This window comes from Lonchura striata, chromosome 10 (assembly GCF_046129695.1).
Source record: "Lonchura striata isolate bLonStr1 chromosome 10, bLonStr1.mat, whole genome shotgun sequence".
NCBI lineage: Eukaryota > Metazoa > Chordata > Aves > Passeriformes > Estrildidae > Lonchura > Lonchura striata.
The window spans coordinates 9,440,749-9,468,192 of record NC_134612.1 but is presented as its reverse complement, the minus strand read 5'-3'; the positions used below and the strand labels follow the sequence as shown (position 1 = coordinate 9,468,192).

General features: G+C 42.6%; 1 protein-coding gene across 2 annotated transcripts; it reads left to right on the top strand.

Annotated features, from left to right (window-relative positions):
• Positions 1-4,721: 4,721 nt before the first annotated feature.
• On the top strand, positions 4,722-27,367 carry WDFY1 (WD repeat and FYVE domain containing 1). Of its 2 annotated transcripts, none has more exons than XM_021553650.3 (12): positions 4,722-4,928; positions 10,827-10,894; positions 11,626-11,699; positions 12,887-12,941; positions 14,265-14,415; positions 16,728-16,840; positions 19,141-19,267; positions 20,807-20,912; positions 22,254-22,355; positions 23,031-23,161; positions 24,113-24,221; positions 24,924-27,367. In XM_021553650.3, the coding sequence occupies exons 1-12, from the start codon at positions 4,792-4,794 to the stop codon at positions 24,981-24,983; spliced, it is 1,233 nt and encodes a 410-aa protein (XP_021409325.1). In that variant the 5' UTR covers positions 4,722-4,791; the 3' UTR covers positions 24,984-27,367. The 2 variants fall into 2 exon arrangements, with proteins under 2 accessions (XP_021409325.1, XP_077641762.1); XM_077785636.1 differs by lacking the exon at positions 4,722-4,928 and adding an exon at positions 6,023-6,096.
• Positions 27,368-27,444: the final 77 nt, after the last annotated feature.

Genomic DNA, 27,444 nt, shown 5'->3' with positions numbered 1-27,444 from the left:
GCTGGGAAGGGACCATCCTCAAGAAAGAACAGATACCACGAATGTGCAAAGCTTAACTTATTGTAGTAATGGATGGGGAACTTCAAGCAGGAGTTGCAGAATTGCTGCTCAGATGGTCTCATTGTCTGCTGTTCCTGGCTGCTCTCTACAGACACCAAAGTTTCCCAGTCTTTAAAAGCACAGATAACACATCCTTTGTAAGCTTTTCTGAGGTGCAAAGCCCTGAGAGACTGATTGCTCTTCAGACTGAGACTGAAACCCTGGGCAGGGAATGACTGGAAAATGCTTGTGATTACAGTTGCTTTAGCCTAGAGAATAAGGAGGAAGAAAGAGTTTGGTAAACCTTGCCGTACATTTCCTGAGCCAGGTACATAATGAAGAAAGTAGTTAGTCATAAAGTAATTAACAGGTAAAATAGCAGGCTATTAATCTGCCAAACCATGTCTTAACTTTGTTTTTCTAACTTCTGAGAGCTCTAAAAAGGCTGGTTTTCTTTTACAACTTCCATATTTCATTAACATTGTTGATTTCAAATCCTGTTTGCTGGACAGAGTGGAGAGTAGGGAAGGGCTGGTTCCTCAGCCCATGTTCACAACTGCTGTTCACCCTTTGGCATTACAGCACATTCCCTGCTGGCAGCTTTCTTCAGACAGAAGCCTCTCCCTTAAAACCATGGCTTCATTGCCTCCCAGCAACAACGTGGCATAATAAAGATGAAAAAGAGCAAGAAATTGAAATATCTCTTTTGTAAGCAACATTTTAAGAACTCTCCCTCATACTTCAAAGAAACTACAAGTTAAAGAGCCTAGCCCCACCAATTTAAACTGTGTGCATTTATTAGTAATAATAATGCCAATACCTGCAGTGGTTGAAACTTGTTTAACACTAATAATTTACATTATTACTGTGGTGCCAGCCAGCTGTGATGGTCTTGTATTGGATGTGACACCCAGGAAGAGATCAGCTCGGGGAACCTAAAGGTAGAACCTGCAGTTGTCCTCCTCCCCAAGAGAGTGGTGCTGGTGACAGAGTGCATTGTCCTTGCTCTTGTTTCTGGGCTTGCTGCTGTGGCCAGGTGGGCACTGTTCACTTAGTAGATGACACTTTTCTGTGCTGCTGCTGGAGTAGTGATGGGTGTGTATTGCCAACTCACAGCAGGACAGCCAGCTCAATGCTGTGCTGTCCTCTCTTTTCTTCAGGAATGCTAATTTTGGCTTTCAAGACCAAGGTGAGGATAATTCGTACAGACTGGAAGAAAGATTGGGCCCTGTCTGGATGCATGTGCCATGCATTGTGCATTAACACACTGTAATTTCCATTCCAACATGCTGCCAATGCAAAATGAACCCTGATCTGAGGATTATCTTCCCCAAGCTGTTTTGGATTGCTAGGTCCATGGCATCTCCCCTGAATGTTGGATCTGGGCTCCTAATGCACCATGTTCCCTGTAATTAAGTGTATAAGCTCCTGAAGTGTTTTTTATGCAATAGAGGTAATGAATCAGATTATTTTTTCTTTGGGGCACTGAGCACCTGGAGCCTGTGGCCATCAGTTAATTACACTGGCTGTGAGCCACCCTGTCCTAGACAGAAGGGCTGGGTTTGTCTCCTTGGATCACAGGCAGCATTTGTTCCATGTCCAGACTAATGCGTGCTGGCTGGTTTGGGATCAGAACAGGTGGTGCAGAAGGGGGAAGGCAGGGATGTAGCTTTTGCTGTATCTGACCAATCTGGGCTTTTCTCCCTTCCTGAAATGGTTGAGATGAGGACACAGCAATTGGCTTGTTCAAGGCTTTGCTGGCAGCTGTGTGCCCATGGGAAGCACAGCCCTGAGTCACTTTTGGCCCTTCTTGTCCCTGGACCAGGCTGGCTGCCAGCTGTCCCCAGCAGCAGTGGGGCTTTGGGGGGACAGGGCAGTGTCAGTCCCTCTGAGAAGCAGTGCCACCCCTCAATGCTCCACCTTGCACTTAAAAAAGCCCCCAAACCAAAACAATAACAACAAAACCATCAACCAAAGAAAGCCCCCCCAAATCCCTCTAAATCCATTCTGAGGCAAAATGACGGCATTTTAACAGCTTTGTTCTTGTTTGTTTGTTTTTTCCTGTTGGTAGCTCTTAACAGCGTCCTCTAAGCACCAGGGCCAAGCAGAGGGGCTGGACAGGTGACTTTCCTGCCTGGCTGGCCTCTGCACAGGATTCAGCAGGAGCTCCCTCATGTCCTCCTGTCCCCATAAACCCCTGTTCCATAGCCTACTTCCCCATGTTCCCTTCTCCCCCTGTCCCCATATCCCCCTGTTCCATAGCCTACTTCCCCATGTTCCCTTCTCCCCCTGTCCCCATATCCCCCTGTTCCATAGCCTACTTCCCCATGTTCCCTTCTCCCCCTGTCCCCATATCCCCCTGTTCCATAGCCTACTTCCCCATGTTCCCTTCTCCTCCTGTCCCCATATCCCCCTGTTCCATAGCCTACTTCCCCATGTTCCCTTCTCCCCCTGTCCCCATATCCCCCTGTTCCATAGCCTACTTCCCCATGTTCCCTTCTCCCCGTCCCCATATCCTCCTGCCTCCCTGTCCCCTTCTCCCCAGATATGTCACCATATCCTGCTCTCCCTGTCCCCATCACCCCATAGCTTCTTGTCCCTCTCTCCCTGCCCCATATCTTCCTGTCCTTGTCCCCACATCCCGCTGTCTCCCTGTCCTCATATCCCCCTCTCCCCACATCCCAGTGTCCTTGTTACTTCCCATCTTCCCATATGTCCGTATCCTGCTGTCCCCATCTCCCTCTATCTACTTGTCCCTCCGTCCCCCTCTCCCCTTTCCCCATATCTCGCTGTCCGCATCCCCGTTTCTCCCGCACCCCTTTCCCCACCCCGTCCTGCCCTCAGGTCCCTATCCCGCTGTCCCTGTCCCCTTTCCCGCCGGATCCGGCCCTCAGGCGCGGCCGCAGCGCCCCCTGCCGGCCCCGCGCAGCCCGGTCCCGGTCCCGGTCCCGGTGCCGGTGCCGAGCAGGAAAACACCGGGGATCAGCACATCCCCCGCTCCGGCGGGACAGGCGTCCCCACCCAGGAGGCGGAAGAGCGGGCAGAAGGATGTGCCTCCACACCAAAACACCACCACGCGTCCCTAGCCAAGGGCAGCAGGATGATGAGGTCTCATGTGATAAGAAAGAAAGGTTAAAAAAGCTCATAGTCATCAAATAAAGTTTTTGGATATCAGTTCTTGAAAAGGTTTCCCTGTGGATATGCCAGCCGCAGGTTCGTTCAGAATCCCTGCTGTGAAGCCTCTGTATGTGCAGAACATTGTCTTCCCCTCTTTGGGCGGAGAGCCAAACTCACCTCTGACAGCTGGCAGGAGCTAAGCAGGTCAGGCTTAAAAAGCAGAGGAATAGGTGTGTGCAAGTCTGAATAATAACCAGAGCACTGGGCAACAAAGTGCCTTTTGCTGTCTGCTTGGGTCACAAATTATCATTCCGATGACAGATAAGTCCACTGAGTCAAGAATTGCATTGCTATTTGCAAGCACAGGGAAACTTTGCATAGCAAACATGGTCAAGGACTGAAATATTGTGATTGAAAGATTTTAGATCCAGCTAGGCCAAGTATTTTGTTTAAGTGGTCATTGCCTGTTGTCTTGACTGGGGTGATTTGTTAGGCCAGACCTGGAGTAATACCCTTGACCTCAGTGACCAAGTCACTCTAGAAATACAGAGGAAAAATAAGGAAGCAGGGAAAACCTGAGGCAAAACAAAGTCTATTTAACCACATGTATCTTTAAAGCTTCAAGCTGGACCCATTTTTCCTCTGTCTGTTTCCTTTGCTCTGTAGCCAATCTCCCTTACTGGCTTTCTCAGCTGCAAAATTCCTCTCTTGGGACAGATCAGGGAAAAGATAATTGCTGTCTGCTGCCCTCCCCCAGGATCCTGGGGAAGCCTCATTCAGTTCCCTGACTGCAGATGTGTGACGTGGTCTGTGACAGTTTATCAAATTATACAATCCCCAGCACCCTGCTCCAGGAGATTTGTCTGCACCTCATCTTGAAGCTCATCTCTTTGGGCTCAGCTCTGAGCGTTTTCAGTTAAGCCCAGTGTGTGTTGGCTATATCCAAACGCTGGTCTTCAGACATGAGACCAAAAACCAAGCACCGAGGGGAGGAATTCTGCTGTTGGTTACCCAGCTACGTGGCAAACATTCCCACGCAGTGAACACAGAGAAAACAACCGCACAATCCAGCTGCTTAAGAACTTATAGGATGAAGGATTACAGCTGCTTTAACAGACAGAAAGGAGCTAATGCATTTCCTGTGACTACACATCCTGCCTCAGCCCATATCCCTCCTTTAATCACTCCAGCGGGAGCAGCCTTTCCTTTGCTGCCTTGTGCTGGCCCCACGCCAGCGGGGATGGGCAGCGACTGGGCTCCTTGAGCCGGGGTCACGGCAACGCCTTTTCCTGGGTAGATCCCACGGGGGAGCACAGCCGGCACCGCGGCCAGGCGACAGAAAGCGGTGTTGGAGCCCGGGGACACCGGAGGGGACACCGGAGGGGACACCGGAGGGGACACCGGAGGGGACACCGGAGGGGACACGTCCCGCCGCGGGCAGGCGGCCGGAGCTCCCTCCGCCAGATTGATTCGCCGCTCTTCTAGGAAATACGGCTCCGCGGCCCTTCTATTCTAGTGACTACGGCGGCGGCGGCCCGCCCCGCCCGTGACGGCAGCGGCGCGCGGCGGGGCTGCGCCGCTACTCGGGACACCTCGGCCCGGCGGGCGGCGCCGCTACACGCAGCGTTACGGGCCATGGCTGCCGAGATCCACTCGCGGCCGCAGAGCCGCCGGCCCGTCCTGCTCAGCAAGGTCGAGGGGCACCAGGACGCCGTGAGCGCCGCGCTCCTCATCCCCAAGGAGGACGGCGTCATCACGGCCGGCGAGGACAGGTGACCCGGGGCCCGCTCTCCGCCGGGCAGGGCCGGGGCAGCGGGGCTGCTGGGGGAAGCCGTGTGTGCGCTGTGCCTTTGCCGGGGGCGCGCAGGGACTCCGAGCGCGCAGCCGAGAGGAAACCCGCGGTCCCGGGGAGGAGGGTGCCACCAGCTGTGAGGGGACTGGCTCGGCCCGCGGGGCGGGCGCTGTCCCGCGGCCGGAGAAGCCGCCGAGCTCCGTGCACTGCCGTCCCTGCGGGCCGCGGGAAGGCACCGCTCGGCCCGCGGGAGTGCGTCCTGAGAGCCGTGAGCAGAGCGGGGGTCGCGGAGTGCGTGCTTCCCGCGGCCTCCCGCTCCGCTGGCTGAGGCACTCGCAGTGTGTCACGGCTCCCCTGCCCGTCGGCAGAGCTGGAGCTTCCCCTGCTGCTCCGGTGGAACTGCCCGTTCTGGTGGCTCGGTCCCAGAGCTGCTTCCCCCCGGCTGGAGCCCTCAGGGAGGGAGCTGGCAGGGCTGAGGGGACAGGGGGGATGAGCTGCTGGGCACGGCGCTTTCTGCTTGGAGGGGAAGGTCTCTGTAAAGTGCAACCCTGCTTCTTGGCACTGGCTCCTCTGCCGCGGAAGCTCGTAATGCCACTAAACAGTTACTCAGATGAAAGGAAAGTGGAAATGAGGAAGCAGGTAGTACAGAGGGTTGTGGCCAGGAAAGTGGCGAGGGATCTGCAGTGTATAGCGAGAGGTGGAATTTCACCTGTGCTATGTGCAGAATGACGCTTAAATGTGAAGAGGGATGGGAGGTGCTTCTTAAGAAACACTGGCTCCATTTCAAGCAAAGATGTACTTTTAAAAGTACAAAAATGCATTCTTTGGGGTGTAGCTTGATGCAGGGATAATTTTACTGTTATACTACAAAACATTCAAAACTAAAGTTGCATTAATATTTGCATGAATTTTTGTTTTAAAAGTTTGACCTTGTGAGAAATAGGAGGGTATGAGTGTGAAAAATTAGCAATAGTGTTATCTGACCTGGGTTTTGTGGCCTTTATTTTTAGGTCAAAAAGTGCAAACAGATCAGCTGTCTAGTTGGTTTTTGTCATCCACAGGAAATATGGAGATGGCTTTGAGCAGTACATGTTGGATAACAGCTTTCAGATGGGAATGGGGAGCTTCCTTTCATTCCAGTCACTTAGGTGTGTTTGTGTTTGTGTTCAGTTTGCTTTGGTGGGCTTCCTGAAGGAGAGAAGACGAAATAATGATTTTTAAGACTCCATATCAGGGTTCAGCCCTCACAGAGTTTCATAGTACAGGCTTGCAGAGTCTTGCCTGTGGGCAGTGCCAGCATTTAAACTCAAGGTCTAATGCCGAAGATTAAGCAGTGTGCATGCTTAGGCTGCTGATAAGAGCCAAGGATGGAGCTGCATCTTTATCTGGGCAAGTTTTAATGTCAGATACAGACCTGTACAAGGAGAGAGAGAGGCCACCACCCATCTTTGGTGTGTGTCATTTCCAAGGGAGTTTGTGGACTTGTGGTTGGATTTGTGTCATCCACCTTACTTTGAGAAATCAAGTCTTTGAACTTTCAGAAACCTGTATTACCTCTAATCTGGGATACCTCCTACAGTACATCAAAGCTTTCACCTACAGTTCAACGTGTTGTCAAACAGTGCTCCCCTGTTTGCTCTCTGCAAGTGGGGTGTAGGTGTTAATGCTGCATAACTGCTTATGCTCCTGGCAGCGAAGTGCAGAGTACAAGGAGCAAAAGAGCTTGCTGTGTGTACTAAGAGCAGGGCTAAAGTATTTTTTATTGCATCTTAATGCAGCTAAGGCTGTCAAGTATTTCGTAATAACCAGTCAGTGGAATGTGTTTACAAGTTGGGTGGTGAGGAAAACATTGGTGCACAAATATTCTCTGGGAATGTTGTAGATTATTCTCTCATTAGAGCTATTTATTGTAGTTCTTCCTATTTTAAATTATGTTTCCTAGAATGAAAAGCAATGGTTTTATTTTTTCAGAGGATACAGAAAATTTTGTAGTAGATCTGTGAATGCCAACAAAATTCTACAATTTTTTTTTTAAAGTTTTAAAGAGGAAAAAAGAAACAAGAATACCTTCAGGAGATGAAGAGTTAATTTTCCCAATCGGATTTTTCAGCAGGATACTTGCCATCTGTGAAGCTTTCTCAGAACTTATCTAGAAAGGGTGATTAACTCTGTGTCCCTGTTGGCATCTTGTCTGACCCTGGCTGCAGGACAATGTTGGGAATTGTTGCAGTGTGTCCCTCAGCAGACAAATAACTAAGGCAAGAGGAGTGTTTCCCAGCTGCAGCTGGGAATGCTGAAGGATGATAAGCTGTGTACAAGACCCTATGCAAGATGAAAGTAATGTATTTTATTTACTACAGGCTAAGCAGGAGCTCTGGAGTTACTGCACATTTCAATGCTGCTGCTTAAAGTACAGTATTAGGTTTTGTTATTTATTTTTCTTATGAAACTTACATATTGGTCAAAACATGGTTCAGTTCTAGCAGAAATTTGATAAAAACTATCAGCTGGGTCTTTGAGTTTCCATTGCACTGGGATTAAGCCAGATTCCTAATGCTGTTTTGGGAACAAGGTTGATAACAGTATAAATATTTTTGATTTAAACTACCAGAAAGAGGCAGTATTCTGTTCTTGCTAGGAAAAACAACTGCCAGTGGTAGATTTTGGGTAGGAAAGCAGTTGTTGGTGGCTTGAAAGAGTTAGGAAGATACAGGGGTGTAGCTGTGTAGTAACCTGCAGCAGTGCTGGTATTGTAACAGGCTTGGATTTGACTCTTGGTCTTTCATCATTCTCCCTCCCTGGTGCCTGTGCTGTTGGCTTTCAGAGGGCAGCTGGTGTAGCAGGAGCACAAACACTGCTGGAACACAGCATTGTCTGCTCTCAAACCCCAAGTTTTTTCTCCAGCACTGTCGGGTGCTTACTCACTCTGTAAGTGAAACAGCGATTGAGAGCAATAAAAACTCTTAGAAATTGGTAAGGCCACAGTCAGTGTTTTTTGAAGATGGCTTTTAGGTGTCTTTCTTTATACTTCATTAAAACCATTTCATTCATGCCAAAACCCCTTTGAATTGTGCTTCTATAAATGTGCATGCTGCCCAGCTGAAAGCAGCTTCTGGTTCAGTACTGAATGTTAGGGATGTTTGGAGGTAATTTAAAATCTTTTTTAAGATGTTTTGCTTTCTCCTGCCACTCTCAGAGGCCTGAGTCTAGAATTTAAAAGTCTGTATCTATGTATCTCTGGGTGCTTCTTAATGAGTTTCAGCATTTTTGTGTCCTTACTGAGACTCCTGTTCAAACAACCCGGTGGAATGCTTAAGGAGAAGAAGTGAGTGGTAGCCGGTTCTTCTTAGGTACTGAGCACAGAATTCTTCATTAAAGACCAAGGTTTAAGGAAAGTGCTAAAGGTAGTTGTCATAACAAAGCAATTGGGTGGTTGAAGGAGATTGTGGGAGCAGCATTACTGGAGGACTCCTCTAGTCCTTTAAGAACTAGTATTTTACTAATTGGTCCCAACATAAGAAGATGCATCACAAAAACAGGTCTGTTGGAGGGTGAATCAGGGAGAAGTGGCATTTTGGCAGAGGTCACTTGCTGACTACTGTGAAATTATCTCTTCAAATTTTGCTCAGTCAGAGCTTTATATAATTAGATATAAAGCTGTCTGACAGCTTATCTTTGCAAGTATGAAGCGAGCAGAGTCTAAATCTTACTTAAACTAAAATAAGAAGCTTTCAGAAGTTAATTTTGCTAACTCTTGCAGCTATTTGCTTAGGCTCTCAGCTTCACTGAGGGACTGTACCATTGATGATCAACACAGAAGTTATACTCCCATTAAATAATTTCTTAGAAAAAACTAATGCTTCCTTTATTCTAGTTCAGTACAATTAACCACAATACTGAGAGGAAGCTAAGTCTGCTTTTGAAAAGTCAGCAATGCATGATTTTGATCACCATGATAACTTACCATGTAATTTTTAAAAGTAAAAGATAATTACATGACTTTGCCTAGAAGTGAAGAGTTGAATTAATAAAGGTGGAAGCCACATCTGAGATGTTCAGAACAGTTTGAGTATGATGGAGCTTCTTTAAAAACCAAGTTTAAAAGCTGATAAAGGTGCACAGGTGCTAACCTGTGCTATTAGGTTGGCACCATTAGAAGAACTTGAAAATATTGTTTTTCCCATATTCTGTGTTACCAAGAAATAGCAACTGCATTTCTGAAGTGGTGACTCACTGACATAAGGTAGGCTGTTGATTATTGTAAAGAGGAAAGATAGCTTTTGAGAGACAGTCTTAATGCATAATATTTAGTGGCTAATAATTACTAGACTAATGTACATATGCCCCTAAATTGGTAAAAAAGTAACTTGATTTAAAAGCTGAAAATCATTGTTTTGGGGCTGTGTATGCTCACCTGTATTGCTTTCAAGTTTGCAAAAAGTAGTACATTAGGAGTGGGCATTATCTTCTTTATTTTTGAGTGGTCTTTTAAAGAAAAGTCTTGAAATCTTGAATTACAATATTAGAATGCTACTGTTGTATCTTGAGCAGTAAAAATTCTAGAACATTCTGGTTGTGGTGCAAGACACTGGTCTCCTGTGCTCTTTTTGTTAAATCTTTTACTGTTGGTCCTACATGGTGTTTAACTAATCAGTCCCCTAGTATTTTTCTAGAGAATTCTGAATACTAGAACTTTTATTAGCTAACAGGAAATAGAACAGCACATCTCAGTGAAGCCTCTTGACAGTGTTTCCAGGTACACATGTTTACAGATCATTTAGGAATGAGGAAGTTGGATTTAAACAGTAACAAAAAGGTAAACAATGATTTGGAGATTAAATTTGAAGAGGACTTAACACTGTCTACATGTGTGCTCTTAACTTCTTGATTAGAGTCTATACAATGTGTCTGTTGTGGGGATGCTTTTAATTGACAATAGCTTCCCACTTCCTTGCTGATATTCTTACACCCTCCTCCCAGGATTTGACAGTCATCAGAGTAGTATAATGCTAAATGTTCACAAGACCACTTATCCTTTCCTTCCAAGAGATGAGTCTGGAAGGTTGCAAACTAAAGACAATTTTATAAAGAATCTTAGCATGCTGTCCAATCCGTCTTGTCAGCTTTTCAGTTAACATTTGACTGGCTTATCAATCCTGATCATATTTAGGGCAGAGAAGCAGTGCAAACCAACAGCAACTAATGTTATCCTTTGCATTCCTACATGAAGGATTAGAGGCATGGCTTGGAGGAAATAATACTGAATTAGATATGCTGTCCTCTATAGATCCTTCATATTTTGGGATGGAGATGTCAGTAACGTGCTGGTCTAGAAGATGAGGTGCTTCTGTTATTAATATTCAGTATCTGGCTTGCTGAAGGGTGAGTTGCACAGAGATGCTGTAAAAATTTAAAAGTTTGGACTTCCATAAAAAATTATTTGCAATTTTTTTAATGTATCAGACACTTGATCTGCTGTAAACAAACTGTGATTTGCTCTTCCAAAGATAGAAAGTTTCTGCAGTTTGATTCTGATTTATATCAACCAGAGCCAAGAAGGAAGTAAAGGGATGCAATTTGTAGCAATTTCTGAGGTGAGCTGAAATAGTATTTCCATTTCATACTTACTGAAACTCCATGTATAAATAGTTATGAAGAAAACTTTTCCAAATCCAAGGGTGCCTATTCTTAGTGCCAGTATTCTTGTCATATTAAACAATATTTGAGTGCTGTCATTTCTGTTGCGTGGTTCCTCTATAATATTTGAGTGGCACAAAAGCTAAGAGGAGTGGAGCTGATCCCTAAGTAATGAAGTGGTTCAGATGTAGGGGATGATGCACTTACAGCTGGCTTCTCCCTGCTCTTCCCGGTGACACAGGACAATCCGAGTATGGCTGAAGAGAGACAGTGGGCAGTACTGGCCCAGCATCTATCACACCATGGCATGTAAGTACAATATGGATGTGCTAAGTGGTGGTCAGGCATAGTATGGGTTTTATAGCTGTGCTGTGTGTAGGAATACCTTCTTCTCATTTCCCCAAGGGCTGGATTCCCTCAATGATCTTGATTTTGGGAGCTTTGCAGCAAATCTAGCTCAGAGTTTGATTTAAAACTAGCTGCATGGTGGATGACATCTGTGACAGTGTTCTGTCAGAATCACATCCTTCACCAGGTGAATCACTGTGGATCTGCAGCTGGAAGTGCCTCAAATGATGGCAAATAACTTATCTGCCAATTAAGAGAGCTTTTCTTAACCACTAGCTCAAAGTTGAGATGTAAGAATACTCTCAGCTTTCCAAAGTGTGCATTTTTGTCTTTCAGGGCTGCATTTGAGATAATTTTAGTGAGCTCAAGTTCTTAAGTGTCACCAGCTGTTGCTGTTAGCTCAGCTTTCAGCCTGTGTAAAAGTCCTCTTTCTGAGTTGCACCTTGTGGCAGGAAATCACATTTGCACATGGTTCCTGTTGGTATATCTGAGTTACAGTAGTCATGTTCCTGTCCTCAGCTTCACACGTGGTAATTGAACTGTCATTCCAAGGGATGTTAGCTAGGCAGACTAGTTTCTATCCAACTACTTAAACAGTTTTTGTCCTGAGTGAAAGAATTTACTTTTATTAAAGTCATGTGTATCCTAATACCTCTATTTAAATACTGTAATATACTTGCTTTTTTTGACAGCCCCATGTTCTGCCATGGCTTATCATCATGACAGCAGACGGATATTTGTTGGCCAGGATAATGGAGCTATCATGGTAAGTTGTTGTGACTTTTCTGCTGAATGTAGGTTAGAATTGCTCAGATTGCCCATGTGTTGCTGGCAGCTGATAGTCTGTTTTCTTTCCATTCATTTTGGAATGCGGCTACTGCTAAATGGCTGAGCTTCTTGGCAGTTCAGCTGAGACATATGTGGGAGGGCTGCAAAGCAAAGGTTCTTCTGGTTAGATGTGAGCCAGGTAGCCTTAAGAAGCCCTTGAGCCATTAGTGCAGCAGTGGACCCAAACAATTACACTTGGCCAAGCAGTTGTTTTGAGGGCAGTACAGTAAGCTGGGCAGAGTGCCATGGTGGTGCTCTGACAGGAGTTGTGAACTGCTGTTGGTTTGCCCCTGGCAGGAGTATGGATCTGTCTGCATCCTGCCTACATACATCTCTGGATTTGCTTGCTGCAGATCTTTTTATAATGTAGAAATTTTAATACTAGCTCTAAAATTTTAAGAGGCTGAGTTAATCTCTTTTCTTGCTGGGAATTCTTTATTCTCTCTTTGTATATATTGCTGTAATTGCTGTCCCAATCTTGGAGAGCATACACTTGGCAGAACAGAAACTGGGTTTTATTCTTCCCACCTTGGTAAAGGAGGGGAATCTTGTGACTCTCAGATGCTTTAATGGTTTCCTTTCTGTATGAAAATAAGGTCAAAATAATAACTGCCCCATAAAGGGCCAGGGTACCACATGATAAAGAGTGATTCTACAGATAACTACTATGAATAGCCTACAAAGAACTACATAGAATTCTAGTGATAACTACTGGAAATTTATGTTGAGACTTCTAAAATTTCATTAAGTCTAATGGGTCAAATAGAGAACCATGTCACTTAAACCTGTCTGTTGTGAAGTCACGAACGTGCAGATCCTAAGTACTACAAGATACAGTTTTGTTTGCTCGTGTTGGGGAAAAATGAGATCTTATCTCTCCCTATAATCTCCCTTCAGTAAACTCAATTCTGAAAGGATGTTCCCTGTTGAAAGTTCAGTTCACTTAAAACCTTAATTTACAGTTGTTATTTCAGTGTGCGTTGTTCTAGCCTCAGAAGCTGCCTGTTTTTTGTGGGATATAGTGCTGCTATGCAAATTTTTCATCTGAGGTTGCTGCTTCTTTTTGGGTATCAGTGTTGCTTTATGCCACTATGGTATCTTCTAACAATTTCACTTTGTTTTTAGGAGTTTCATATTTCTGAGGACTTTAATAAGATGAACTTTGTGAAGACCTATCCAGGTAAACAGTTAACCACTATCTACACTAACATTTGTGTGAAGGGAAGGTATCTACAATGTTTGGGAAACTGAACACAGTCACACATGAATCAAATCCAGATATGCTTTAACTCTGACTGACCTTACAGTTGTCACTTTGGGGATAACTGCCATAAGAAAAATGTTCTGTCAGACAGGTGAGTCCAAGTTATAGTCATTATCATCAAGTTCACTACATCATTAGCCTGCAATGTAATGAGCCAGAACTAGTGAGCTTGGATTCTGCTTTTCAGCTGGAGTAGTTGTACTACATGAGTGTTGCTCTAATGGTGATTTTGGCATTAGCAGTTTCTCTCCTTACTTCTTGTAATCAAAAGGCTTGGTTACTCCTAGCTCAGGGTAGGAGTCCATACCTTCTTTGTCATCCTAGAAGAGCAACAGGGAGGAAAAAGAGCTAATTTTTCCAATATGTGGGAAACAGAGTTTGTGGGATTGTTCTAATATTTATAGATATACTAATTTCAACATTTGTCTGTACACATGCTTCAGAGAAATACAAAACTCAATTGTTGGCTAAAATTGGACTATGGAAGGCCTGAAGGAAGCTCTTAAAGACTGCAGATGATGTAGCAAAACAAAGTGCAGTTTGTCTTGTGACTCCCTGACACCGATAGAAGCAATGTTCTTGCTTGGGAGAAAAAGACCTTGTTAAAGCAACAAAACCTCCCTTTGTCCTAAGGGAGATGATTTGACAATTTAGTCAAGGGAAGTACTTGCATCTTGGGGGATGGGGGAGGCTTCTTTCTAAAGCATGTGTAACTTCTTGCTTAGTGGCAGCATTCTCAACAAAGCTGGGTGGGATTTGGTTGCTGCCACAGGAAGCAGTTTGAATGCCATGGACTAGATAGCCTTTCAGGTGCTTGGAATTATGAATGTGAGCATAGCACTCCTGGGTTATGAACAGGTGCATTTAGTAAAGCAATTCAAGTTTTCAGATGTGTTGCATTACTCCGCAGAAGTCCTGAGCTAACTAGAGGAAGCTGAGGGTTTCCCTGTTCCTTAACCTTGGGTATCTGGGCTGAACTTAGCTTCTCTCTCTGGGGGGAAGGCTTACATCAGCTGAGTGATGGGTTTGGTTCACTCAAGCTATTCAGAAAGCAAATCCTAAACAGAACTATGGGAACCTTTTCATTCAGCCAAAATGGAAGTATTATATAATGGTGAAAGATCTCCCTGGGACATTGCCTAGATATCATCTTCAACCTCTGTCTGTCTGAATTAGAATGGAAGTACACAGCACTTTGATTTCTGGGGGAAAATAGCCAGAATCTTTTTCTTCTCACAGCTCACCAGAATCGAGTATCTGCTATTACTTTCTGCCTGGCATCAGAGTGGCTTATCAGCACAGGTCATGACAAGTGTATCAGCTGGATGTGCACCAGGAGTGGAAGCATGCTGGGGAGACATTACTTCACCTCTTGGGCCTCATGTCTACAGTATCCTTTAAAAAATGATTGCTGCCCTGAAAATGGAAGAGTAGTTTGTTTCTTCACATCAATTTGTTCCCAACTTTTCATGTATAAAAACTAAAGAGACATCTCTTGCAAGTCTGCTAACCCTTATTCTCATTAGAAGTTTAATACTTTTCTTTCTGTTAGTGGTTATTAGATAGCAGAAGAGACCTTGAGCTGCAGAAATCCCAGTCTGTACTAGTTCCTAATTCTGAGGTGTCTGTCTGTAGCATCTTGTGGCAGTGACAATATCTGTAGCCTGGCCTGTAGACTTCCTGGGCACTTCACGTTGTTCAACAGATGCCAGTGTGCCTTTGAGTCCTTCTAGAGCATAAAACATCATGAAACACTTAGACTGTTTTAATTTTTCTGTCATTTCTCAAGTTAATATTTTCTATCTTTAGGCTACCAGGTATATTGAAACTTCATTCACCAATAGTATTTTGTCTGTGTACAATTTGCTTTCTGCAAACTATGTTTAACTGCAGCATTTACAGCTTAGACACTCTATTCAGCTGTAAGTACTTCAGGGCATTCTTTACCCTGTGTAAAAGACTTACAAACCCAGTAGCTTGAAAAGTAGTTCACATATCAAAGCTTTTGAAAGCAAACTAAACTAAAATTATTTTTTTAGCACTTGTTAATGGTGGCAGCTTAGATGTGGCCAGACAGTAATTAAAGGTATTAGTTGCTGTATGAGGTTTGATGGCAATAATGTTTTAGAAATAGCAAGATTGAAAAACTAAAACAAGTCAATATCTCTTGAAAACATGAAGCCCTCTGTGGGCTGTATACTTGTGTCCTGGTAAGAAGCTGGGAGGAAAACTCAGTTGCCAGCTGCATGTCTGTCCTTCTGAGGCCTCCCATCTGTGCAGACCCTGCCATACTGGCTGAAGAACTGTCAGGTTTGTACTGTTGTACTGCTGCTCCTTTGTAGAATCCAGCGGAGTTGTGTCCCACAAAACATTCCATGTGTGACTCACTTCAGCCAAATGCAGCGCAGAATAGGTTAAAGCTGGTGTGTGTGTTGGAGATCAGCTCACAGCAGTCTGGTGAACAGTCTGAGCCTCTCTGAATTCAGTGGCTTCTATAGCTAATGCTATTGCAAATAATGGCAGTTTATTATTAAAATGGAGAAAAGAATATGACCTTTTGTATCAATATAAAAATAAATTTCCATTTAATAACTTGACATTTGAAAATCCATTATCTGCCTTTGGATTTGTGTTTGGAAGAACCAGCTTGCTGGTGTGTGTACTAGGTGTTTGGCCTCCCTATCAGGAGGTTCCTTAGAACATTGTTTGTTAATGATCCTATGTGTAAGCTTCTGAAAAATACAGCAGACTGACTATTCTTTACTGGATTAGTGGGGATATGGCAAGCCTGAACTTCAGGATAGAGAAAGGATCATATGTTCAGGGAGTTAGAGGATTTGTTGAAAGCAAATTGTTTATCTCACGATCCTAAAGGCTTAAGAGATTTTGGAATGTCATCAGATGGCAGAGCCTGTGCATTTTCACTTAGGCTGGTGGGCTTTTTGGTAGACTGTCTTAAAGTTAGCCTCTGTTGGATACCAGAGGCTACTTTTCTAGCTGCTGCTTGTGGTTTTGTGTGGTTCAAGGAAGATACCTAAGTTTATACACAGCTCTTGGGTTATGTGGTGTTAGCTACATGGGTCTTTCATAGCTCTTGCTTATATTCTGAATAACAAAAATCTTCTAAACCAGAACATTGGGAGTATACTTGCACTGCAAGGTGACCTCGTTCTGGAGGGTCAGCATTCTTGTATCTTGTTTTCCTCTCCTGGTGATATCACCATGCTAGAAAACAAAGGGTTTATTGGAGAAGATACTAGGTAAGACTGAATGCAGGCTGGTGTCCATTGAGGTGCTCCTAATGGTTGCAGAGAGCTCTGCACTTCAACAAGTAGCCTGATGAGTTTTAGCATCTTGTAGACAAGCATGAGTGTGTTCTGTAAATAGCTGCTAGAAATGGCCTGAAGCTACTTGTCTTGCCTTAAACTAGGGCATGGATTATCTCATGGCTTTCTCCAGTGGCTTTCTAAAACTCTTCTCCCTTATTTTCTGTACAGTTTTACTTGCATGTGCAGGGAAGTGTGATAAGAAGGAAGGAATAAAAAAAGTTTATTACAGTCTCCAAACACTTTAAAAGTAATTATGTAAATATTTATTTGGCATATTAAAATGTTCTTTTCCAATTTTTTTTACTTTATAGCTGACTGTTTCAGTAATGTAAAATACTCTTTGAACAAATGAAGCTTCTTGACTGGTGTTCAGATATGATCATGAAACTCAGCATGCCTTTGTTGGTGATTATTCTGGACAGATCACTCTTCTGAAGCTGGAGCAGAATACCTGTTCAGTTATCACAACCCTTAAAGGGCATGAAGGTAAAGTAACTCTTTGTCTTAAAGCCACTTGTCCCAGATATGGTACCTCTTTGTAAGTTGGGGTGAGTTGTTCAGTTGTATATCTGCCTCTTAAGGGTAGATACTGCATGAAAAACCAGCCCAGGGTAGTGGTTGTCATAAGCTGTTGAAAGCTGTACTTGACTTCTGTTAAAGAACAAACACATTCTAACTGAAGGGAAATCTTAGCCTTATAAATACTTACAGGTATTTTTATTATAGATGAAAAATAAAAATAAACATATGCATTCAATTAAACACAAGTTATCCACTAGATGGCCACCTCTAAAAGCTTTAGTCTCAACACTGGAGAGAAACTGCCTAGTCTAAGGCAAATGTCTCATCCTCTACAGTACAGCTGAAGTCCTTATATCAAATGAAGAATCAGGTGGTCCATAACATGATACAGAGCCACTGTCTGCTGCAATGAGTAAGGCAAGAATGCAAATCAAAGAATAATGTGTAACTTAATAATATGCTGAGTAAAATAAACAAGACAATGCCTTTTCCCATGTGGTACTTGCAACTTTCAAGTCAGCTGACGGTTTGCATGTGGGTAGGGATGAACTACTGGGTCATGAGTCTCTGACTCACTGAAAAACTGCCTTGTTTAACAGCTGGAAGTATAGAGTAGGCTTTTTTAAAGCTGGGTATATTCCTGATTTACAGATGACTGTAAAATTATACAGCTGGTTTTGAATGCAGGAGGCAAGTTGAGATTTTCAAGTGATAAATGTCTCTTCTGCTTTCAAGGAGAATTTCAGATTGTGTCAGTTTAGAACAAAGTAATTCTTTTGGCCCTAGAGACTTCTTTGCCTCTCTGTGCTTTTGGTTTGTGTTCAAATGCAACTTCTTGGTAGATGTTACAGTTAGTCTGAAAGCAGTATGTCTGTGTGGAACTTTCTTGTAGTGTGTGTTCTGTCTCTTGAGCTGTGATGGGCTTCCAAGCACCAACATCAGCAGTGCTGTCCACACATCTGCCATCTTTGCCTCCTATATTTCAATATGGGGACTGTGATCCTTAAAACAAGAATTGAGCTAGCATTAAAGATTATTTCAGGGGCAGAAACAGATTTTTCTTCAGGTGGTATAGTGCTAGTTATTTAAACTTTTTTTTAAAGCAAATCACATTATGCATAACTTTTTTTTCTCCACTACATTTGTGTAATATTCTTAAGACCTAGTAAATCTAAACTTAAATGGCATCTGATTCTTCTTTGAGTACAGTTGTGTTTAACAGACTTTAAAAGTCTGATTTCATCTTGTTTGCTTTCTAGCTCTTGCTCAGTGTGACTTCATAAGCAAGAAGCAACTGCTTTGCAGTTTAAATGGTTTCAGAGTTTGTTCTCAGCTTCTAGAATTCACCATGTATAGCAGTCTGCTCTGTGTAATGCTGAGATAATACTCAAAGTTCATGGCTTTTTGGTGCACATGCTGTTTCCAAATGGGTCAGTCTGAAAACAGCATAGCCCTAAAGGAGGCAAAAAAAATTGCTTGCTTCAGAGCTTTGGAAAGAACTGATTTGGGCTCTAATTACCATTTGTCATCTTGGTTTCAGACTAACAAGGCTTTTGATAGCAATTGAGCAATGGAAGGATTCTTTAAAGGGAAGGATCTCTGCAAGGGAATGAAATGTCCCAACTTCACAACTGTCGGTGGCATGAGTAACAAAATTACTGCTTTAGTCTACTGGCCACCTTACCATGGGTTTGGGTTTAGTATAAGGCTGCTACTGTCAGATTTCTTTCTATCCCTAATTCACAGTTGCACTTCTGAAATCTGGTTTTGTAATTTAGTGAGTAGTGGCAGATTTGCTAAGAGGAGTGAAGTTCTCACTTTGTTTCTTAGTCCAGCTATTTTAAGGTTGTAAATGCTTATGTGAGGGAGTTGCTTTAGCTGAGAACACTGCGAGCTGTGCTGCAACCACTGACCAAGTACCTCACTGTGTTGTAGATACTGGTTTCTGCTTGGCAAGTGTTAGTACTTCTATCTTCCAAAGCTCACATAAGCAGCCTGGCAACTCTTGAAATCACCTACCTAAATACAAGGAGCAGAACTCAGACTTTCTGGCTTATGCTGTATCTGTCTTAGGGACATCTGTTCTGTTGTCCAGTACTTCTCACCCCTCTGTCAGGACTGCACTTTGCTGTTGATGCTTCCTTTGCTTTAAGGCTTTCAATATGTTACTGGAGTAAGGCAGTACCCCAGGTTTCACTTTAGGAGGGCATCACTGCATTGGGGAGTCGGTCCCTTACATCTAACTGCAGAATGTTCTTTCCTAGGGAGTATTACTTCCCTGTGGTGGGATCCTGTCCAGCGGCTGCTCTTCTCAGGTGCCTCTGACCACAGCATTATCATGTGGGATATTGGTGGAAGGAAGGGGCGAACACTGCTGCTCCAGGGACATCAGTATGTAATGGAGTCTCATTTTTCATACACGTCCTCTCATGAACACGCAGTCCCAGCGTGGCAAGATATTTGAATCATTGTGAAGAAAGGAGAAAATGACTCTTTGCAGAACCCTGAGTACTTTGAAGGGAAAGAAGGATAATCAGTACTAGGAGAGCCTTACTGATAAAGCATTCTTCATGTTTAATACATTCTTATTACCATGGTTTAGAAGTAGCACAGAAGTAGTTCACAGAAGGATGTAGGTAAAAATCCTAAATCATCTGGTTTGGCCTTTATGTAAAAATTGCATGTGTCTGTATTGTAAATACTGCACTGTACCTGTGAGAGGAGGGCTAGAACCTTTATGTATAAGCATGTTCATGTACACATATAAAATAAGCTTCAATATGTTCCTGTTCTCTCCGTCTTTCTATCAGTGATAACTGATTGGCTAAATTACAGGGGTAGTCTCAGCTTCAGAAAGTGTCATGTTTCCCCTCTTCTGAAGTTGAGGTAGTTTTCTGTAACAATCAACTCTTAATTTTTAGAGACCCAACACTAGCTGCCATTTTTAAATGTAGGGCTCTAATTCAGTCTGGCAGGCAGTTCACCACTGAAGATATATTCTACTTATGGTAGAATGCACTGGTACCAGAATGCACTGGTAGTAGAGATCTTGTTTATATTTAAAGATATTTGTATAGCGTGTTTTCTTCTTGTCTAATTCCATAGATGCCTTTATCCACCTTTGATCAAGACTGATAGCCTTAGCTCTAGAACTCTTGAGAGTTTAGTTTTATGGCTAAAGAATTAATAATAGAGCCTTGGTTACAAAAAAGTGACTGAAGTCAGTGACTGAAGGACTTCATACTGCTGTTACTGCTGCCTCATGTGTCTTGGTGAATATTTGTAAGAGTTAGGTTTTCTTCCTTCTGAATTGGAAAGTAAGTTATTCTGAGAAGCAAAATGACTTTTTAATTCAATTTAGATGTTGCAAAGCAGTTTGATACTACTCTTAGGGCAAACTTTTGTTTTGACATTACTTTCTTTATGATTAAATTGTCTTTTTGGTGAATGCATACTTTGCTTTTTAGCTACAGCCTGACTTACTGTGATTTTTTTAGTAAAAGTGGAACCTCTGTCTGCTGCTTATTTTCATCTTGAAACAAATATTTATCTTTATTTATCCAATTGTTTCTGTTTTGATAAGTGGCTCTCCTTGCCAACACAGAAGAGTATTTGCACATGCACTCTGAGTCAGTTGACACTCATTTCACCATCAGGGCTTATTGCCAGCAAATGTTAACATGGAACTGTACCTCTGGTATTCTGGTCAGGCCTGTAAGAACATTCTCAACAACATCCTGATGCTAGGGTGGTGCTCAGGTGACAGCACCTGTTCACTCATCCTCAGAGCTCTACTTAGTGAACTTAGCAAACTGAAAATCAGTTTGGAGCTTCCTCAGTAGCTTTATTTACAAGTATAAATCAGGGTTTGCTGAGAAACCAAGCTTTGTTTAAATACTTGTGGGTAACTAGTGTGTGCTTTGTTCGCAGTGACAAGGTGCAGGCTATCTGCTACATCCAGCTGACACGGCAGCTGGTGTCTTGTTCAGCTGATGGGGGAATTGCTGTGTGGAACATGGATATCAGCCGAGAGGAGGTAAGTTCATCTCATACATCAAAGATTTTTTTCTTTTTTCCCTTTTCAGAGACTAATGTGACTTTCCTTAGTCAGTTCTTCAGGCTGTTTTCCTCACGTTGTCTGACACTAAACCTGAATGATATTATTAAAACCTGTTCTTGTTCTAATGGCTGTTCATGCTGCATTGTAGTAAATGGGTTCCCAGGAGAGGAAAAGGGCAGGAGATGCTTGGGACCGCTTAGAGTTTTATCTCAAAGAGACAACAGGTTCACTGGAATGGCTGTGGCCTTTGCTTCTGGAACAATCTAAAATGGTCAGACTCTTGTGGTAAAGAATCCAAAGGACTGTGCTTCAATAGTCTTGAAATAAATTCTCAACTTGTGTCAAAGCAAGTAAAGACGTGAGAGGCAGATTTTGAGATGCAGTTCAGACTGCAGAGGTTCAGTCCTCAGGCAACACTTTTTTTAAAGATCTCAGTACAAAGCAATTGACCCAGCCATACACTTTCTTTCTGCATCAGTTCATATCCATGGTGGTGCAAGTGAGAATGCTCTTGTTTTCTTACTGTCAGCAATGTATGTGAATTGAAAAGAAAAAATGTTTTGTTGTTCCAGCTTTCCTCCTGTCAAATTTCAGGGAGATTCCCTCATGAGATGTATAAAGTTGTATAGAATATCCATGTTCAAATTCAAATCCATATACTAAAAATATTGTGCCTCTCTTTCTATCTCTTACATGGATGTTCAGTTTAAGTATCTCAGAAAGCTGAAATGTGTAAAAGCTCTATTTTCATTTGGCTTAGACCATTTACAGCAGGAAAAGTGCATGGGTGGGAGAAGGGATGCTTAACAAAGATGGGGCCAGGATGGAAAATGTAGATGAATTCCTAATTATTTCAAACTGCAGTCCCATGAAAGTAGAAAATATAATTACTCACAGAATTTACTTCTGGACACCCCCTTTCTTAAAGGGGATTACTGCTTCATGGCTTCTGCAGTTTGGACTACACTGGTCCTTAAAAGCCATCTAGACAACCAGAGCAACAGTCTTTGAATGCCTGCAGTGGTTTAGTAACTTGGATATTTGAATGAGTTTTCTTATTAAGGCAGTAACAGAATATATTCCTATAAGCTTAAAAAGTGTAGGAGGTGTGTAGGTAACCAATAACTGCATTCTTGGGTTTGAGGTTTTTGTGCTAAACTTCCTTTGTACTATGCTCTAGGCAATTTATTGTTGTAATGTCCAGAACTGAACCAGGGCATCTTTCCAAGTAAGACTTTACTTTGGGTTCTTAAACTTCCTTGACTGTTATGTGAAGGAAAACAATTCTGATTGCTTACATCTCCTCCTCTTTTGTAGGCTCCTCAGTGGCTAGAAAGTGATTCCTGTCAGAAGTGTGAACAACCTTTCTTCTGGAATATAAAGCAAATGTGGGACACAAAGACAATAGGGTTGAGACAGGTGAGATGGCTGGTTTCAGTGCTTAGCTGTACTTCAGTACTTGAGCAAAATGTAAACAGAAGACCACTAAGGCTGGTAGATCTTTTTATCTTTGGTATTTTTGCTGCTTTGAAGTGAGGTATATTGAGAAGATACAGCTTCTAAGCACTGCTAAGACATTTCCAAATTCCATGAAAGTGTTGTATCAAACTTCTGCCACAGGTCAAAGTAGGCTGTGCTAGGAGTGTTCTGTTAGATTTCTCTGAATGTTCTCATGCTTTAGAACTATGGACAGCTAATCCTCAATTGTAATGTAAAATGGCAAACAGTGCCCCATAGCAGAGACTGTAGATGCTCACTCCAGTGAAATACCAATGGCCCTGTTCTTACTGCACCAGAATGTTTTTAACTGGATTGCTTGTTCAAGCCTCTTTTTCCCCTTCTCCCAGAAGGAGGTTGCTGGAGAAGAGGATATACACAGAGTATGGGGATAAATATGTTAATTTTCAAAAATGACTGTTCACAACTCCAGAGACGTTGGTCTTTAGTTGAAGAAACAGGGTGTTTCCTAGCAGGTTGCTTTCTAACAGGTTGCAAAACAGAAGCTTTGTTGTTTTTGTTGTGCAATAGACACTTGATACGGTGGTCGAGTGACGGAGTATAGTGACTTGTTTATTTTCTTCTTCCTCCATGAAGCATCATTGCAGAAAATGTGGGCAAGCAGTGTGTGGCAAGTGCAGCAGCAAACGGTCGAGCTACCCGATCATGGGATTTGAGTTCCAGGTCCGTGTCTGTGACTCCTGTTTCGAGTCGATCAAGGATGAAGAGTGAGTATTAGGGAGTAATAAACTGTAGCAATACTGCTGGTGCGCAGAAACCCTTGGGCTTGCTCCACATCCACACACAGTGCTACAGAACACACTGAGCTGATGCTCTGCTGTTAGGCCTTGGGCACTGAAAGCACTGTGATGGCAGAGATCCCCCCATCTGCCTCTGCAAGTGCTTTTGGATCAGATGTGGAGTTACAATATTTTTATCCTTTTTTAGTTCTTCTTTTCCAGGAGCCCAGGTCTAGACTTGAGATATATTTGTCTCAACATTTCAGTTTAGTTAAAAGCTATTGATTGCACTTAACATTACTAAGTGGGTGCCAGGCAATGCATTTCAACTGCCAGGATGTACATGCATTAGTTCATGTGCACTTTTTAAAACTTTGGGAATATTCTTCAGAGCTCAGCATTATTTTTGCCATGCAAGCAAATCAGGTTAAACATCATTAAACTTGTCTTAGAAATGAAGGAACCCCTTTTCTCTTGGTATGAACAGAGTAATGAGATGTGAAAATTTTGGGTGTGTTCGGGGTTTTTGTTGTGTTATTGGGTTTTTCATTGTTGGGACTTTTGCTTGGGGTTGGATTTTTTGGAAAAGTAGGATGGTGTGCCCTGGTTGGCTTCTGTAGCCAGCAGGGGAAAAATGAACTTGACTTTATTAACCAGGAGTAGAGATATTTGCTAATTCAGTGTCCCACTTCTGCTCTAGTATTATTAACAGTCATGCTGCAGAAGGCCAAGAAATGTCACACCTGTACAACTCCACAAGCAGTGCCTTAGCATGACTTGCTAATTTAATTCTGTCTCCTTTAATATGGCACTGCAGCTCTTGGAATAGATTTATTCATACTTGAGCAATGTAATTTTTTAAAGTTTATTTTGCAATGCTATAATGATGGCATGAAGCTTCATCTGATGTCTGGCTTCATTTCAATTGTTCTTGTGCAGCCGTACTTCCCTGGCAACTTTTCATGAAGGCAAACACAACATTTCACACATGTCCATGGACATCTCCAGAGGGCTAATGGTGACTTGTGGGAGCGACCGGATTGTGAAGGTATTGCTCCATCTCTTTCCTGCATTTCTAAGGGACATATAATAGAGAAGATAATTTTTGTATATTCTTCCTTTCTTTCTGACAATTATTGCTAAAAGCTATCTATTGTGTGAAGAAGGAATTGTGTTTGCTAACCTGTTCTTCTGCAGCTGAATGAGAAAATGACTTGTATTTCCAGTGTATGGAGTGCAGCTGTTGTGTCTCCAAACAAACACAGCAGGCATGGGCAGCAGGAGAATCTGCCAGCAGCGTTAAAGACACAAGCCTGAGGAAATGTGCAGGTTGCTTTGCTCTGAGCTCCATGGCTTGGAACATGGCCTCTGAAAGCCCTTGTTAGGAGACAGTGACATGGAGCTCAGACTGATATGGAATCCAGACTGATATGGAATCTTCTTGTGCCTGGGCTCTACATTCACCATACATGTCAGAACTGAAACTGTGCCATCCTGTTCTTGTTTGCCTCTAAGCATGTTTGTGACAAACTGCATAGCACTTCTTAAAACAGACCTACACAGAAGTTCAAGAAGACTCTTCAACCCCAAATTTGGCTTTTGGTTTGCAATGCTGGTGTAACTCTATGAGATTTTCCTCAAGCATAGGTCAAAAAGGAGTTGTTACCTGGTGTCTAGGGATATCCTTGTTTGCTTCTAGACCTGTGAGTCTGACACTAATGCTGTGTAATTCTCCACAATTCTCTTCCAGATCTGGGACATGACGCCAGTAGTTGGTTGCAGCCTTGCCACTGGATTCTCTTCCCGCTGATCTCCTCCATGGCAGGTTTATGCACCTTATGTACAGCAATATGCACCGAATGAATGGAACCCTCCTCAAGAATATTACTGCAAACACTGGTTGCTTGATTCTCCTCCTGCTGCTGTTCCAGGATGGACAGTCACCCTTGTAGAGCACAGTTTTTCTGTTTGGCTCCCCGGGAATCTCCGTGGTGCTGAGTGCGGTTCCGCAGCCTCTGGGACTGACATAAACGGTTTATCTGCAATATGACACCTGGGTGGAAGGACCTGTTGTCTCTCAGTTTACATACGTAGTGTTAACAATGTGCTATCTCTGCTGATATATCTTGTACAGATACCTTGTAGCTCAAACATTACCAGATTAAAATGAGTGTAGTAAATTCAATTTGTGCAAATAGTTAAATAACTTATTCTCTTGTCCAAAAAGCAGTTCTGTTGAAATGTTTTTTGAGCAGTAAGTTGCCTCCAAAAGGTATGTTGGTTATTCCTATGGAAGGGGGAGATAGCTTAAAGTGGAAGGTAGCTTCTTTCAGATGAGATAGTAAGAGAACCTTTGATCACACAAGATCTTTTATTGGCTTTCTTGTAGTGTTTGTCTTCAAGTTCAATTGTTAGTGAAATCACTTTTGTGGAACAGCTGTTCTGTGTAGGTAGCTGGTGAGTCTGCAAACAATCCTGGGCTTTTTATGTCGTGTTTTAGCATAGCTGATAAACTTCTGTAGTTATGAAAACGTGCAGCCGACCTACTCTAAAGACTGGCCACAGGTATGAGCCATGTACTCTGACAGCTATAATGTTGTTAGAATGGAAACCTTAACAAACCTGCCTTGTTACAAAGAATGGTTAAGAAAAGATGGCCAGCCAAATTTTAGAGATTTTTTTTCTGTGGAAAGGCTGATGTTCTTTAATGTTAGGGAACCTGTCTCTGCTAAAGTACAGCATAAATTTGAATATTGTCTTGATGTTGCTTAAAACAGGTAAATACTGAGCAATAATTACTGAGGTACAGAACAGCTGCTTTTTTCCCTGCACCTAGGAGTGTTAATTCTGATATATCTATATTGATCCTTTCCTGTTTCAAAGCTGAGAAGTATGAAGAAGAGCTGTGAGACTTTTATGACTGTGCAGTTGGCACATAAAGGAAATAACTAGTGAGAGATACTGTCAGTAAACTGGTTTGTCAGTTGAATGAATCTCCTACATTTGAATACTCTAAATGAGAATTTATTTTGTAACTTTGGAAGCTAAGGTGATGCCACAGAGTTTAAGCTTGGAGCTGTTAAGATTTATCTGAAAACAGATGCAATATATGTGAGGACAAAAAAGGGTAGGTCAGCTGGCCTGGAATAGGTGGTGTTACACTATTATCAAAGGTAATCTGCTCTTTCTGGCAGAAGAGTTGAGGGTTAGACTGTCTTTATTTAGAGCAACAATCAAGTGGTGCTATGAGTGTTAGTGAATTCAAGCCCTAGTGTGTAACTTGACACTAATAATCTGCATTGGACCATGCTGTAGGCTGAAATAGTTTAAGATCATTAATACATCATTATTCACTTGCCTTTTAAGCCAAAAATCTGATAGTCTCCAAAGGGCATTAGAATACAGAATATGATAGTTACTGTTACTTTGTCTGCTTTTCCATGGGCCTTCTCTGGAAGTTTTGTGAAGAGTTTTTATTTGCTGGCCTTATTGGGCCACTGAAGAATAAATAAAACCATCTTTTGTGGGGATTCCAAAACTTGTCTTGCCTTCAGTCCAGGATTTACCAAGATGCTGAGGTGTGACTCCTTTGCAGTTAGCACTCCAGAACTCAGCTTTTTTAGTTCTGATTATTCAGTGTGCCCCTGCTCAGCATGGAGCTCCACACTCCCTTCCCTGTGAATACTTCCTCTGCTTCTTTACATTATGTTTTTGCCACTAGATAATATATTCTCTACTGCCTAAGGAATCTATTTTCTATAATTGAAATACTTAAAGATTGTGTCAGTTCAGTTATAATGACAATTTTGGCCACTAAATCTTTAGTCTTTTAAGTATACTCTTGGTGTTGAATGAGTAATGCTCACAAACCACTAAAGAGAGAGTAGTTTTGTTTATAAACAACTAAATTGAAGGCACTCATTCTCTCATCAAACTGAACATACTTAGCTATGTCAGCTCAAGTGTGCAATTTTTGAGAAGCCTTGATTTGAAGCATTACAAATCTTGCTTGTGTAACCTCTTCCATTGGGGCAGGGAAGGGGAGCAAAGGGTACTAATATGTGCTAATTTGTTCCTAGTTGTATTTCTGTACCCTACATAGTTAAGAGAATCTAGATAAACCTGTCCTTTGCTCCTCCTTGTCTGTTTTTTAAACTTTGATTACATGTACAATAAAATATTTCTTGATATTCACTTAGTCTATTTGGATGATCCATGTTTTTTTCCATGCTGTGAAAGCACAATCTCCATTTTGTGCTCTGGCTCTTTCT